A 16,598-nucleotide genomic window follows, 5' to 3' on the forward strand; every position below is an offset into this window, starting at 1 on the left:
AAACAAGCAAAACCCCCCCTTGGCTTTTTTTCTCTATTTAATTAGCATTTCTCTTGATTTATTCCCCATATTCCTGTACCATCTGGTCAGCAGACAAATACGGTGGGGCCTTGCTGAAAATAATTACTGCTGTAATTGTTGTCATTTCCTCACATGGGACAACTGTTTTATTGTGGGCTATAGTCACACAGAAGGCAATTTGCCTGCTCCTAACAGGTCAGGCACTAATCCTAGTCCTGCCTTAAGAGTTTTGTGAACTGAATGTTCCCTGGCCATTTAATCTAATCAGCTTCATTAATGAGATGGTGTGTGTGTGTGTGTGTTGGGAGGGTGGGAAGTAGGGAAGAGGATTTTCAGACATCTTTCCCTTTACTATACATATCCTTGAATATATATGTATTTATACTGCTTTTCCAAAGTGTGTTTTCTCCTGTAAAACCTCTTTATAGTATCCTCTGCTTATTACTAGATCTCATTTTTAACTCTATGTTATGTAAGTAAATATCTATGTATATTTGAGGTATAAAACTTAATTCTTTAAGCTTTTTCCATCTAATTTTTCTAGTGTCCAGTCTGTGCCTTTGGGCATCCTTTATTAAATTGCTTTAAATATCTTCCAAAAGTTTCTCCTCTTACGATCATTCAGTTATTAATTTTAAACTAATAATTTTTATTTTATTCTGTACATTTAAAAATTTTCTACTTTTTATGTCTGCTGCTGATGTACGTATTATTTTATTAAGGTATAAATTTTCATCAAGGAAATGTTCACATTCTCTGTGTACATTTTCTTATACAAAAATGAGTTTAGGCTTTTAATCTTTTAATTCAACAAGCTAAGTTTTTCTTTACAGTCATCCTTACTTGATATGTCATGGATATTAAATTATGTTTGTATATTGTTATTTAGGTGACTATTATATGGTTAAAAAGATTTTGGAGGAAAACAGTTCAGGTGACTTGAACATAAATTGCGTAGATGTGCTTGGGAGAAATGCTGTTACCATAACTATTGAAAACGAAAACTTGGATATACTGCAGCTTCTTTTGGACTACGGTTGTCAGGTACAAGGCTAGATAATTTAATCCAGTTAACTTCTAAGTGCTGTTAGATATGCCATGCTTTCTTCCCTTCTTGTTTTCTTTCTTCTTTTTCCTCCTCTTCTTCCTTTTTCTTTCTTTGTCTCTCTTACTCTCCGTCTTTCATCTTTTATTTGGTTTTGAGGCACTAAAAGTTTTAAAAACAAACCAAAAAAACTTTTTGAAAAGTATAATATTTTGAATTGATTTATCTTTTTCCTCCCAAATGTCATTTTCCCCACATGACTTATTAAAGATGACTTTGTTTTCATTACCTATGTTAACACTATTTATATTATATATCTAAAATAGTACAAATACTCTGGAAGTGTCAGAGGAATAGTTTTTTTTCTGGCCCATATTAGTTACAGACACATCAACAAAATGTTCCTGCCTCAAAACAGTTTTCAGTTTGACTTTGGTTTTATTAAATTTTATTTTTTTGTTTGAAACTTAATGTTTGTTTTTATCTAAAGATGAATGATTTTTATCCATCTATAAAAGGTAGACCTTCCTACTTCATATCAGTTTGGGTAGAAAAACAGGCATGTGTGTAAGTCTTGAATGAATTCAGTCTAGAGATTCTGAAGGGAATTTGATAATATTTTCCTTTCCTTTTTGGTTTGCTTATGATGGGACTTGGCACATTAATTCTACCTCTTTTTTTTTTTTTCTTAATGAGGCACATTTTTTTTGAGTGACATCAGGAGACATTCGCAGCAGATTTTCTGAATATAAGTAGGGTAATTCTATGTACATTGCTATTTTATATATATATATGTATGTATAAAACAACATGTGGTACTGTCTCCATGTACATGTTTGGAGTAAAAAAAAAAGAATTGCTTACCCAGCAACTTCAGCTATCCAGACCACAATTGAGAAGCAGAAAGTAAGTAAAAAATACCTCTGAGCAGCCAGTGGTTTGCTGCCATGAAGTTTACAAATTAAATTTATGAACTTTAGTTATAGGAGTCCTCCATCAGGGTCTATTTTTTCTCATTTTAGTTTCCATTTTAACATAATTAATTTCTAATCCATAGAGAATCTGAGGGACAATGGAGGGGGCATGAGAGCTGCAGTGGAATAAAATGAGGAGTGGTACCTCCGACACTGTTTAACAGAGGTCAACAGCATTACACATGTGATATTCTCTGAGGGAGCTGTATGTTAGGATGATAATTAAGGCTTATAACAATGGCGCAGAGTCAGTAAGGAAGAGTTAAATTATATTCAGTACCTATTGTTTTAGAAGAAAGACTGTATATATGTGTGTTTGTGTATGTGCGTTTGTGTGTTTATAAGACACAAAAGCAGGAGACTTCCATCAAAATAGTGTAAATTTTAAAATTAAACACTTAAAGGCATAAGCTTCAGTTACCTAGAAAATAAGGGTAGAAAAAAATTCATACGCTGATTCTGGATAAAAGAATTACTATGGTATTATAATTTTGTCTTTTTACACATGGTTATATACATGTAATAGTTTTGCAGTATACATGGTGCTTTCGTATACTTGATCACATTCAGACATCACAGTCAACCTATATAGATGTTATATTTTATAGATTAGAAAACTGAGGCTCATAGACTTTAATGAATTTCCCAAAGTTCTAAAATTAGTAAGGACAAGACTAAGATTTAAATATAATCTTCTGATTGCAAATCTCATGCTCTTTCTAGTTCACTGTGTTCTGTCCAGGTTACCTGTGTCTTATTTTATCAGTCCAAAAATGTCCAGGGCCTTTGGTTGGGTATGATTGTGGAAATGAATAAGTAAAACATGGGTTTTGCGTGATAGGATCTTTAAGACAAATTGGACAATTAAAGTATGTATGAATTACAAGTAAATTAAGTAATACAAAGGTATATTTGGTAAGTGTTGAGTGGTAATAATACTTGACCATTTTATATTGCTTTGCATTTATAAGAGCTTTCATGTATCTCGTGCTATATCAGTGGTTCTCAACCAAATGATTTTGTCACCATAAGGGGACATTTGGCAATGTCTGAAGATACTTTGGTTTCACAATTGGAGGGCAGTTTACTACTGTTATCTAGTGGGTAGAGGCTCCTACAATACCCAAGACAGTCCCCACAACAAAAAATTATTTGGCCCAAAATTTCAGTAGTGCTGCTATTGAGAAACCCTGTTTTATGTTTAAACTTTTGTGGTTTGATATACATTATTTAGAAATATAGAATAGGTTGGGGCTATCAAGAAAGATTTCATTGGAAAAGTATCAGTTGACTCAGCCTTGAAATATTAATAATTGCTAACATTTATATAATAACTACTCTCTGCCAGGAACCTTAAATATGTTCACTTACTTAATCCTCACAACATAGGGATTTGAATTTAATCTTCAAATTAAATTCAGGGATGAGTTAGATATTATTTTATTATTATTATTTTTTGAGATGGAGTTTCGCTCTTGTTGCCCAGGCTGGAGTGCAATGGCGTGATCTCGGCTCACTGCAACCTCTGCCTCCTGGGTTCAAGCGATTCTCCTGCCTCAGCCTCCCAAGTAGCTGGGATTATTATAGGCATGCACCATCATGCCCGGCTAATTTTGTATTTTTAGTAGAGATGGGGTTTCTCCATGTTGGTCAGGCTGGTCTCGAACTCCTGACCTCAGGTGATCCACCTGCCTTGGCCTCCCAAAGTGCTGAGATTACAGGTGTGAGCCACTGTGCCCAGCCTAGATATTATTATTGTCCCCATTTTATAGAGGAGGAAACAGGTAAAAAAGGTTAAGTAACTTGCCCAAAGTCATTCTGTAAATGGCAGACCTGGAATTTGAACTTAGGTTCTGGCTCCAGAATCCATGGTCTTACCTATTATGCTAATCTACTCTCAAACATGTAAAGACAGGTAGGGAACAGGAGATGTGGAGAAGGATATAAACAGAGCATGTGCAATGTATATTTTTGAGACACTGAATTGATTTAGCATTTTTGAACAAAACAGTTGGGTTGGGGAGTAGTAGGAATTAGGAAAAATAATTAAAACAAAATGGATACAAAGGGCCTTGAATGCCAGAATAAGGAATTTGGGTTTTATATAATAGTTAGGGGATATCATTACATGATTTTCGAGAAAGGATGTGATGTGTCCAGTGGTATTTTAGAAAGATGAATCTAGTGGCTGAATTTAGTATAGATTGGGAAATGGAAAGTGGGAAAGGCTATAGCCTATGTCAATAGTTTTTGTAGTAATCTACATATGAAGAGGTTAAGGCTTGAACTGGAACAGTGCTGTAAGAAAAACAGTGGCTATGAGAAGAGGGGGAAAAGGCAGATATGAGTCCATGGCCTATATGGTTCCATGGTCTGTTAGGAACTGGGCTGCACAGCAGGAGGTAAGCAGCAGGTGAGCGATCATTACTGCCTGAGCTCTGCCTCCTGTCAGGTCAGCGATGGTATTAGATCCTCATAGGAGTACGAACCCTATTGTGAACTGCACATGCAAGGGATCTAGGTTGCATGCTCCTTATGAGAATCTAACCAATGCCTGATGATCTGAGGTGGAACAGTTTCATCCGAAACTATCTCCCTACCTGCTCTATGAAACCAGTCTCTGGTGCCAAAAAGGTTGGAGACCGCTGTGAGGAATTGACAAATCTTAGTGAATATTTTGATTTGGAGTGGGAAATTGAAAAGGAGTCCAGGATGATTTGGAAATCTTAAACGTGGGTGACTAAGAGAAGGAAGAAAGGAAAACATTAAGTTCAGAAGCTAAGTAAAGCTTGGGGCAAGGGAATGTGAATTCTGGTTTTATCCTTGTTGATTTGGCAGCTATCAGGCAGTCCTCATCAGACAAACACAGATGAACATTATATTTCTAGGGAGAGATCAGGCTAAAGAGATACAGTAAGCTGTCAGGGCCATGGGAATGCCCATCACCATTGTGAGAGTAGGTAAAATCATGGAGAAGAGCAAAGGGCTGGTGCAGATTCAGTCTTAAGGAAACATCTACATTTAATAAAGAGCATTACATGGAAAGAGTTTCATTAAAGACCAAATGAATTGTTGAAGATATCAGAGGCAGTTAGGATAATGCAACATTGTGAAAGCCAAAAGAATAGTTTTTAACATATTGGCTTAGAAATTAAGAAAAATTAGAAGGTAGAAAAAGTAATTGGATTTGGAAACTGGCATCAGTAGAATTGGAGAAATGATGCACTTTGATTTGCAAAGTTTGACACAATGAAAGGAAGAAGAAAACTTGAGTGGTAAGAGAAAGATGGAATTAAGTTAGCAAAGAGCTAGTAAGCAAGTTAGCAAAGAGTGATGAAGGATTTAAAGTTCTGGGAGGTGGGAGATTCGACTGGTATTTCTGCAAATGAAGGACCAGGGTTCTAAAGATTGGAGAGCATCAAATAGAATACTAAGGTGGAAAATGTAGCTTTGGAAAGGAAATAAGTAACTTTTTTACTCTGAGCTTAAAGGAAAGAGTATGGGAATTGTTGAAAAGATAAATTCTAAGGTAGGAAGGAAGATAATGATCTCATAAATATGTAATAAGTATATGTATTGAAGAGCTTTTAATAAAGAATCGTCAAATATCTGAGAAATTGGAAAGCAAAACTAGTGAGGATTTTTTGTATAACTATGTATTTTTAAAATAATTTAAAACATTTATTTCTCTCATAACTGCCATTGATTTATCAAATAACATACCATTTGTGCAGAATAAGTAAATGGTAACTCCTTATTTACAAGAAATTTTAATGTAAATGAATATTTTTATAGCTGAAGCTTATCCTTTTAAGCATTGAAAGATTTAATGTAAATCTTTATTCCTTACTAAGTAATGTATCTGAATATAATTTAACTTTACCATCCTTAGTTGGAATAATTGAGAATGTAATTATTTTACTTTGCTTCATATGGTCTGAAACTATTAACATGTTTGTCCTTACATTAAGTGGCTTTAGACTGTTGTGCATTGATAGTGATTTTGCTGTACTGGTATTTAATCTTTTCAGTAGTCAACTTTTAGTAATTCTTTCTTCCTTTCCCTCTACGCTGTTGGTTTTAATCTTGCTATTCTTTTATTCAGTAAAGATCTGAAGGATACTTGGGAAAGCCAGATATTCATCATTTATGGACAATTCTAAATCAGAATGCTTGGGTCTGTTTCTTTTGGGAAATAATACCCATGGAGTTTCTTTGTGACAGCTCAATATGTTGCTGTTTTTAAATCCATGGCTATTTTTCAGATTGTTGAAGTTCCCTGGTGTTTGACTTTGAAAGTAATGACATTACTATAGTTAGCTTTATTGGTTAAAATTAAAAATCATAGGCCGGGTGCAGTGGCTCACGCCTGTAATCCCAGCACTTTGAGAGGCCGAGGTGGGCGGATCTCTTGAGGTTGGGAGTTAGAGACCAGCCCAGCCAACAGGGTGAAACCCTGTCTCTACTAAAAATACAAAAATTAGCCGGGTATGGTGGCATGCACCTGTAGTCCCAGCTACTCGGGAGGCTGAGGCAGGAGAATCCCTTGAACCTGGGAGGCGGAGGTTGCAGTGAGCCAAGATTGTGCCACTGCACTCCAGCCTGGGTGACAGAGCAAGACTCTGTCTCAAAAAAAAAAAAAAATTAAAAATCATAAATGAAATATTTAATAGTAATGGATATAGCATTCTTTTTGTTCATTTCCTTCAACTGATTAAATATGCTAAAATCTGAAGAGAAATGTTTGCAAAGCAGAATAATAATGCTAGGACTTTAAAGCATAGGCCACAGCTCAATGAACCCTGAAAGTTTTAAGAGATAGTGCAATGGGTTAAATTTCCCATCTGGGTGGGAAGTTTTTCTGTGGGAAAACATAGGTGATTCCTAAGGGTTGAGTGAGGACTCCAACCCTTTTTTTTGAGGTGCATAGTCCTATTTTTAGATATTCAAGTAAAGTCTGCCACTTTTAGTTCTATTTTTTACATCCAGATAAAGTGGATATAAACTTTACTCTTTTCAGCTACAAAGAATATTAAAGATCGATATAGTTTTGTTTCCAAGAGCAAGAACATTGATTTAAATAGTTATTAATGATTATAGCAGTTAAAATGTACAGATTGAAAATAATTAGGGCATTTTCTTAGATTAAATCATTATTTATCCCCATGTTTTCCTTCTTCCTTTATATTTTTCCCTAAAAATCCAAAAACCTGATGTTATAGTTGCCAGTAGGACTATAGGCTTTGTTACAGAGTTGAAAAGTCCCCATTTCCTCAGAGTCTCCTTACTTTTTCCTCTTTCGGATCTTCGCAGTGAGCTATAGACTGGGAGCAGAATGATAAAGTCATTTCTCCCTCCAGTCTCCATGAACTTTGGTAGCCTAACTATTTGTGGCTTATACTTGATAAAATTGCTCATAAATGTCAAATTTGTAGCATTTTAGTCAGCCATGTGTTTTAAAAATGAGAACAGAGGGCTCTCACCTTTAGATATTCTCCCCATATTCCTGTTTGCATTGATGATAATCATTTTCATTAGACTGAAAAAAATCCTTTACCTGTAGTAATAGTTCTTGACAGTTTCTTTTATAGATTTGGATTGTTAAGATTCTTTTGGTCCACAGTTCAAGAGTAAGGATCTTGAAAAAAAATTTTCAACTTTAAATCCTGCATGGATCAGCACTGTTACGCTAATAATCCCTTCAATGAAACATTCATTATTTTACCAACTCATGCATTGAAACCAGGACAGAAACGTGTGTATTGTGGTACACAGAAGTACTCCTAAGGCAAGCAAATGTACTATTTGTACAGTCAAAATTTTTGAAAAATTTTGTATTACTGTATATAATACAGTTTAAATTTTTAAAAAGTTTTATTTATGAATTAGTAAAAAGAAGTAGTTTACCTTTTTATCTTCCATTTTCATTTTTAACTTTTTTTTTTTTTGAAGTCTGCAGATGCACTTTTGGTGGCAATCGACTCTGAAGTAGTGGGAGCTGTTGATATACTACTTAATCATCGACCAAAACGATCATCAAGACCAACTATAGTAGTTAGTACTCTTAAATATTTATTAATTTGGATTTTTAAACCAAAATAGATCTCTTGCCCCATTGCCATTTTTTCCTTCCCTCAAATTTATTTTGTTTTTTCAAAAAATAGATATTTTTTCTCACTCTGTAAAATATTAAAAGTAAGTGGACACTTGCAGGAATAATTAGTATTTCTTTCAGGAAAACTTTTTAAATTTAGTTGATATTTCCATAATTTTGTCACTGTGGACCAGTATTTACCATTTGAAATATTCTGCAGGTAATGTTGAAAATATAGATTAGTTCGCAGATAGATAAGAATTAAATGTAAACAATGAAACCAACAAACTGGAAGAAAATGTAGGTGAATGTTTAACTGATCGTGAGTAGAAAGACTTTATGTGCATAAAAGCAATGGACAGAAATCACAGTGGCACAGTTTTTGCTGTTAAAAAAGTTAAATTTTTGGAATCCAGACATCAGACAAAATTTAGAAAGCAGATGAATAACTGGCAAAAGATATTTGCAGCATATATCATAAATTAATAATCTTAATATTGGACAAATTGATGAAAAACATATTAGAAAAGGACATAGAAATAGCAGAAAATACAAAATGTTAAATCTTAATGATAATCAAATACAGTAAGATACTAATTTTAAACTTACCAAATTTACTTATTAAAGTTGAAAATTTAAAAAAAATCATTGATAGCAAGGGAGTATTACAGTCTCATGCTACTAGTGAGGCAGGTATTTTGGAAAGTGTTTTGGCAGGATCTGTCATAAGAAAGATGTTCATATGCTTTAACTTAGTGCTTTCTCCTCTGGGAACTTATCAAGGAAATGGTCAGAAATGTGGACAAAAATGTTGGTTGTGATCTTATTTGTAGTAATTTTTAAAAGCCCATGTGACATAATCTAAACATTCCAAAATAGAAGATAGGAAATATAAATGATTACATATATGTACAATGGAATATTATGCAGTCATTAAAACAGTACTTTTAAAAGAATAGTTAGGAACATGGAAAAATATAACGTAGTAAGTGGAATACTTACTATGGTTAAAATACTTACCACGGTTAAAAATATGCGTAGAAAAGGGACTGTGTGGAAATGCAACAAAATGTTACCTAACAATCATCATCTCTCATTGACTAACCAAATTATGGATTTTTTTGTACTCTTTATTTTTCTTTATTGCTTTTGTAATTAGGAGGATAGTCACTACTAAATAAATGCTAATTTTATTGTTTTTTAATCAAATTTTAAACATGATAACATTCATTATTGGTGACGATACCGTGAAACAAGCAGTTTAAATAACTGCTGGCAATATAGGCTGGCTATAAGCAGAAGAAAAATACTGTTTTAAGAAAGAATTATAAATTGGTTGTTGACTCTCTGCCATGTTTGAGAAATGTGAGAGGCTCTGCTAAATTGCATACTTTGTTATATAGTAACTGAAAAATCTTACTCATTCAGACTATTACAAAAGTGTGACTTTCTCCAGAGGATAGTACCATCTAGTTTAAGTGGTGGTAAGAAATCAACAGGAATAAGGAACAAAGGGCTAAGAATATAGTCCCTATCCAAAGGATCAGAAATATCTAAAATACCATTCAATTTTCTGCCACTTATCTTGCAGTTATTATTATATTTTGGCACACCTGTCCCATCTTCTAGCCTTTTAGTCCATTTCCTTTCCTGGGGGAAGGGTGGGGTGTAGTGTGCTTGAGTACCGGAACCATTGACTGGTTTTATTCATCACCATTATCACTAACGATTAAATCTTAGTGTTGGCAGCCCTCACCTACTTAGTAAAATAACCTTTGGGAGGCCGAGGCGGGTGGAACATCTGAGGTTGGGAGTTCAAGACTAGCCTGACCAATATGGAGAAACCCCATCTCTACTAAAAATAGAAAAATTAGCCGAGCGTGGTGCCGTGCACCTGTCATCCCAGTTACTTGGGAGGCTGAGGCAGGAGAATTGCTTGAGCCTTGGAGGTGGAGGTTGCAGTGAGCTGAGATCGAGCCGCTGCACTCCAGCCTGGGCGACAGAGCAAAACTCTTCTAAAACAAAAAAGAAAAAGAAAAGAACACTTTCTACTCTGTCTCTAACAAATAAAGATTATTCAGCCTTTATTTAAATACACTCAATGACAGCAAGATCATACCTTCTTTTATTTTATTTTATTTTATTTTATTTTTTTGAGACTTAGTTTCGCTCTTGTTTTGTTGTCCAGGCTGCAGTGCAATGGCGTGATCTCAGGTCACTGCAACCTCCACTTCCCGGGTTCAAGTGATTCTCCTGCTTCAGCCTCCCGAGTAACTGGGATTACAGGCACGTCCCACCATGCCCAGCTAATTTTGTATTTTTAATAGAGATGGGGTTTCACCATGTTGGCCAGTCTGGTCTGGAACTCTTGACCTAAGGTGATCTACCCTTCTCGGCCTCCCAAAGTGCTGGGATTACAGGCCCAGCCAAGATCATATCTTGATAGCCCTTTTACTTCTAGAGAGGCAATATTAAATATTTTTATATATTTTAAATAACTGAGGGAATATAAACTGGCTATAAGCAGAAGAAAAATATTGTTTCTTTTAGCGTTTCAGTAATGGTAATATTCTTTTAGCATTTCAATGAATTCATTCTGTATTCTTGGCTTGCCAGATTGTCTTTTTGGCAATTGACTTTCAAATTTAGGTTTTTTATTTAATAGTATACAGATTATATTATGAACAATGGAATTATGAACTTTAATCTTATGTATATCTAGTGATGTTTTTCATACAGTTAAGTATGTTTCATAAGAAACATGAGGACCACTTTTCTCTTAAGGGATTAAATATATTTTATTCTTCTTTATAACCAGTAATGCAATGATAAGATGGAAAAGGGCTAGTTTTAGGTTTCTCTGTAATTTTAAATAAAGTCATTAATTTGAAGTCCTCAATAAATAAATAAGTATATAAACAAATTAGTCATAAAAGAGGAGGAAAATCAGATAAGTATATCAGAAAATATTAAAACTTACCAGTGATCAAAGGAAATTAAATTACAATTTCATGATAGTATTTTTTACTATAAATTGGGAGTGATCATGCCTAAGACGGGTGAGTAAAACTTTAGTGTGAAATGGGTACCTCCTTATATTATTGGTAATATTAAACTATTCAAAGGACTTTAACAATATGTTTCAAGAGCTTCAAAACTGTTCATGGCCGGGAGGCGGAGCTTTCAGTGAGCCAAGATAGTGCCACTGCACTCCAGCCTGGGCGAAAGAGCGAGACTCCACCAAAAAAAAAAAACTGTTCATGGCCTTTAGACCCATAATTCTGCTGCTGGGCTTTTATGTTAATGAGATAATCCTAAATTTGGAAAACACTCTTTTCATAAAGATGTTTATGGTAAATTAGCAAAATAAAATACTTGAACACAGAATCTATGAACTTCCTTAAATTGCATATAAAATTATGTGCATGAATTATTTTTTTCTGAAGATTCTGGGCTATGTAAAGATCCTGCTTTATGGATTATTAAAAGGGTCCCTGATCTTGGAGATATTAATGACCACTGTTTAATCATTGGTCCTTAGAATACCTACTGTTTATGCCAAAGATGTCCTTAAAAGGGGGGTGTAGTAGAAAAAGGATTAAAATGAAATACTGTACTGGAAAATGTTCTTTGGGTAGTAGGAATATGGGTATTTTTAAAATTCTTTCTGATTTTCTACATTTTCAGATATTTTATAATAAGTATATACACTACTTTTATAATATTGCAAAAAAAAGTAAGTATTAGAAAGAAAATATGATAGTTATAAAATAGTCAACCTTTTTATTTAAGCCTGGTTCTTTAATTACTAATGGTATTTTCCTCATTTCATGCTCTTACCACACCCATGGACTCCTGTAGTGGAAGGAGCTCCAGCTCTAGAGTAATACAAACCTGGATTCTGATCAGCACCCAGCCATCCTGTTTGTGGCTCAGGCACATTAACTTCTCTGAGCCTCAGTTTCTTCGTGGGGATTATAATGCTTGGTTTTGCAGGCTACTGTGGCAATTAAATGAGATGATAAATGTAAAGTGCCTAACAGTTCCAGAACTCATTAAATACTAGCATTATTGTTAATTTTTTGGCGTTTATAGTAGGAAGTAGTATATGTAATGATTGAAAATGTGTAGAAAATTATACAAAATGAAGAGTGCTTCCTATTGCCCTTTTCAAGTAGCTGCATTGCTGTCAATGTGATAAGGTTTGCCATAGAGGTGAAATTCTTAGTTTTTCTCACATGTTAATATTCTCCCTATTTTTTTTAGCATTTTTATTTTTCTAATATATTTTTCTAACATTCTTCTTTATTTTTGTCAGGCATGATTCTATAATCTTGTGAAAATTAAACACTTTTCCCTAAGATATTTCTCTAGATATTCTCACTTCTTTGTTGGAAAAAACAGACCTCTAGTTAAATGAATGTTACCTATTGAAGATTTTGTCTGTTATGATTACACTGCATTTATTAATTAGAGTTAAGTTTTGAGGTTTCAAAGAAAAATTTAGTCCAAGCAAAATGTTTAACATATTCCTTAAATAATTCTTAAGTTCTTTGTGCCTTCCTATTTTTTCATTTCATTCTTCAGATAAATATATTTTTTGAAGTCACAAATAATAACTTTGGACATTTATATAAATATTTTTCAGAAACTAATGGAACGAATTCAGAATCCTGAGTATTCAACAACTATGGATGTTGCGCCTGTCATTTTAGCTGCTCATCGTAACAACTATGAAATTCTTACAATGCTCTTAAAACAGGATGTATCTCTACCCAAGCCCCATGCAGTTGGCTGTGAATGCACATTGTGTTCTGCAAAAAACAAAAAGGATAGCCTCCGGCATTCCAGGTTAGAACATTAAACTTTTGATAAATAGATGTGTGATATATATCAACAATGTTGATTTTTAAAATTGGTATTCTTTCTATGCAGCTTTTAAGAAATGTGATGCTGGGGTGACTTACGAAAGCCAAACTTGTAGCTCTTTTGTTTTATATAATGCATTCTGCATTTTTAAGAAGTGTTCACCAAATGCTGAATAATTGCAAAAATCCTTCAAATTATGAATGAAGTTATCTCATACTCCTGCTGGCAGGGGCACTATTTGCTTTTTAGAGGCAGAGTTTATTAATCCAAGAGAAGTTCCAAGTCGTGGAAGGAGTGGAGATACCACCTCCTATCTCATTTATAAAGAAATCCAAACTATTTTCTGTCTAACTAAGTATTGACCTTTTATGCCTCTATCTTCCCCTCTCACACAATGTTCAAGTCTTTTTCTCTTTCTTATTGATCATCTCTTCCTGTTTCTTCAATTAAAAATGTTAAGAACAACTGAGGATTGATTGACCAAGAAAATACCCTGTCACAGGTTGAGCAAGATCACACGTGGGCATGCTGTATAAGATACATGGTGCTGGACTAGATTTGAGAATCTGATTTTCAGCAGAAACATTTATACATACAGTCATGTGCTACATGACATTTTGGTTCAAAAACTTCACATATATGACATCGGTCCTGTAAGATTAAAATGGAGCTGAAAAATTCCTATCGCCTACTGATGTCATTGCTGTGGTCACATCATAGTGCAACGCATTACTCACGTTTGTGGTGATGCTGGTGTAAACAAACCCTACTGTGCTGCCAGTCATTTAAAAAAAGTAGAGCACATATAATTTTATACAGTACATAATACTTGATAATAATGACTGTTACTGGTTTATATATTTACTATATTTTTATCATTATGTTAGTGTGTATTCCTTCTACTTATAAAAAAATAGTTAACTAAAACAGCCTCAGGCAGTTCTTTCAGGAAGTATTCCAAAAGAAGGCATTGTATTCATAGATGACAGCTCCATGCATGTTATTACCCCTGAAGACCTTCCAGTGGGACAGGATATGGAGGTGGAAGACGGTGATATTGATCATCCTAGGCCTAAACTAATGTGTATGTTTGTGTCTTAATTTTTAATAAAATAGTCTAAAAAGAAAAAAGTTAATAAAAAATTTTACAAAGAACAAAGCTGGAGGCATCACGCTACCTGACTTCAAACTATACTACAAGGCTACAATAACCAAAACGGCATGGTAATGTTACCAAAACAGATATATAGACCAATGGAACAGAACAGAGGCCTCAGAAATAATGCCACACATCTACAACCATCTGATCTTTGACAAACCTGACAAAAGCAAGCAATGGGGAAAGGATTCCCTATTTAATAAATATGTTGGGAAAACTGGCTAGCCATATGCAGGAAACTGAAACTGGACCCCTTCCTTACACCTTATACAAAAATTAACTCAAGATGGATTAAAGACTTAAATGTAAGACTTAAAACCATGAAAACCCTAGAAGAATACCTAGGCAATACCATTCAGGACATAGGCATGGGCAAAGACTTCATGACTAAAACACCAAAAGCAATGGCAGCAAAAGCCAAAATTGACAAATGGGATCTAATTAAACTAAAGAGCTTCTGCACAGCAAAAGAAACTATCATCAGAGTGAACAGGCAAACTACAGAATGGGAGAAAATTTTTGCTGTCTATCCATCTGACAAAGGGCTAATATCCAGAATCTACAAGGAACTTAAATTTACGAGAAAAAAACAACCCCATCAAAAAGTGGGTGAAGCATATGAACAGACACTTGTCAAAAGAAGACATTTATTCGGCCAACAAACATGAAAAAAAGCTCATAATCACTGGTCATTAGAGAAATCCAAATCAAAACCACAGTGAGATACCATCTCATGCCAGTTAGAATGGTGATCATTAAAAAGTCAGGAAACAGCAGATTCTGGAGAGGATGTGGAGAAATAGAAATGCTTTTACACTGTTGGTGGGAGTGCAAATTAGTTCAACCATTGTGGAAGACAGTGTGGTGATTCCTCAAGGATCTAGAACCAGAAATACCATTTGACCCAACAATCCCATTACTGGGTATATACCCAAAGGATTATAAATCATTTTACTATAAAGACACATGCACACGTATGTTTATTGCAGCGCTATTCACAATAGCACAGAGTAGGAACCAACCCAAATGCCCACCAATGATAGACTGGATAAAGAAAATGTGGCAAGAATACACCATGGACTACTATGCAGCCATAAAAAAGGATGAGTTCATGTCCTTTGCAGGGACATGGATGAAACTGGAAACCGTCATTCTCAGTGAACTAACACAGGAATGAAAAACCAAACACTGCATGTCTCACTCATAAGTGGGAGTTGAACAATGAGAACAAACCACCATGGCACGTGTATACCTATGTAACAAACCTGCCATTCTGCACATGTATCCCAGAACTTAAAAGTAAAATTTTAAAAAATTAACAATAGTAAAAAGCTTATAGAATAAAGATATGAAGAAATAATATTTTGTACAGCTGTATGTGTTTGTGTTTTAAGCTGTTATTCCAAAATGGTAAAAAAGTTAAAATTTAAAGTTTACAAAATAAAAAAATTACTGTGAGCTAGGTTTAATTTAGTATTAAAGAAACTTTAAAAATATACATTTAGGGTAGCCTAAGTGTATAGTTATTATAAAGCCTGTAGTAGTACAGTAATGTTCTAGGCCTTCACATTCACTTACCACCCACTCACTACCTCACCCAGGGCAACTTCCAATTCTGCAAGCCGTTGATGGTAAATGCCCTGTACAGGTATACCATTTTTTAATATTTTATGCTGTATTTTTACTGTACCTTTTCTATGTTTAGATATGCAAATATTTACTATTGTGTTACAGTTACCTACAGTATTTAGCATAGTAACATGCTATACAGTTTTGTAGCCTAGGAGCAGTAGGCTATACCATATAGCCTAGGTATTTAATGGGCTATGTCAACTAGGTTTGTGTAAATTCAGTTAATGATGTTCGCGAAATGATGAAGTTGTCTAACAACACATTTCTCAGAATATATTCCTGTTACACAATGCATGACTGTGTGTGTGTATGTAAATGGTAATTAAATATAGTTGAAATAGTATCAAATATAATATCTACTGTGGAGAATATCATCTGGAAGTCCCAGGCAGCCTGGTGACAAACTATTTTTAGGTTAAGGATTGGTTAAACAGTATATGAAATAGACTTTAAGGCTGTAAACCATCCACCCTCACTCTTTCCTCACCTTAAGAACAAACCTTTGATGGATTTGAGATAGTGACAGATCTCTAATTTGGGAAAGTCTCCTGGGAATCAATCTGATGTTTATTTGCAGAGGTTTACCTGGAAATTTTTTCTATTTTCAAGTCTATTTTACAAAGAGATCTGTGTTTCTCTTTGATAAGATCTGGTTGATAGCGATGGCTACATCACTTAACTTTTTAGTTTTAAAATGACTAGTTTATAAAATGACAAGCAGAAATTATCTTTAAGGCTTTTTCCAGTTTTAAAATCCTTTATTAGTATTAAGTGAAGGGGTGGCCTGCCCCTCCACACCTGTGG

General features: G+C 34.4%; 1 protein-coding gene across 8 annotated transcripts in view; it reads left to right on the forward strand.

The window, feature by feature from the left end:
* TRPC1 (transient receptor potential cation channel subfamily C member 1) overlaps positions 1-16,598 on the forward strand; it is an 83,575-nt gene that overhangs the window by 11,485 nt on the left and 55,492 nt on the right. For 2 of the 8 annotated variants that reach the window (XM_003950208.6, XM_054681133.1), the window contains exons 2-4: positions 911-1,065; positions 7,993-8,094; positions 12,783-12,985. In XM_003950208.6, the coding sequence (XP_003950257.2) occupies positions 911-1,065; positions 7,993-8,094; positions 12,783-12,985 (460 nt within the window). The remainder of the gene's footprint in view (positions 1-910; positions 1,066-7,992; positions 8,095-12,782; positions 12,986-16,598) is intronic. The other 6 variants (XM_003310031.7, XM_054681134.2, XM_016942103.4 and 3 more) reach the window with 3 other exon arrangements.

The sequence above is a fragment of the Pan troglodytes genome, chromosome 2 (assembly GCF_028858775.2).
Source record: "Pan troglodytes isolate AG18354 chromosome 2, NHGRI_mPanTro3-v2.0_pri, whole genome shotgun sequence".
Lineage (NCBI taxonomy): Eukaryota > Metazoa > Chordata > Mammalia > Primates > Hominidae > Pan > Pan troglodytes.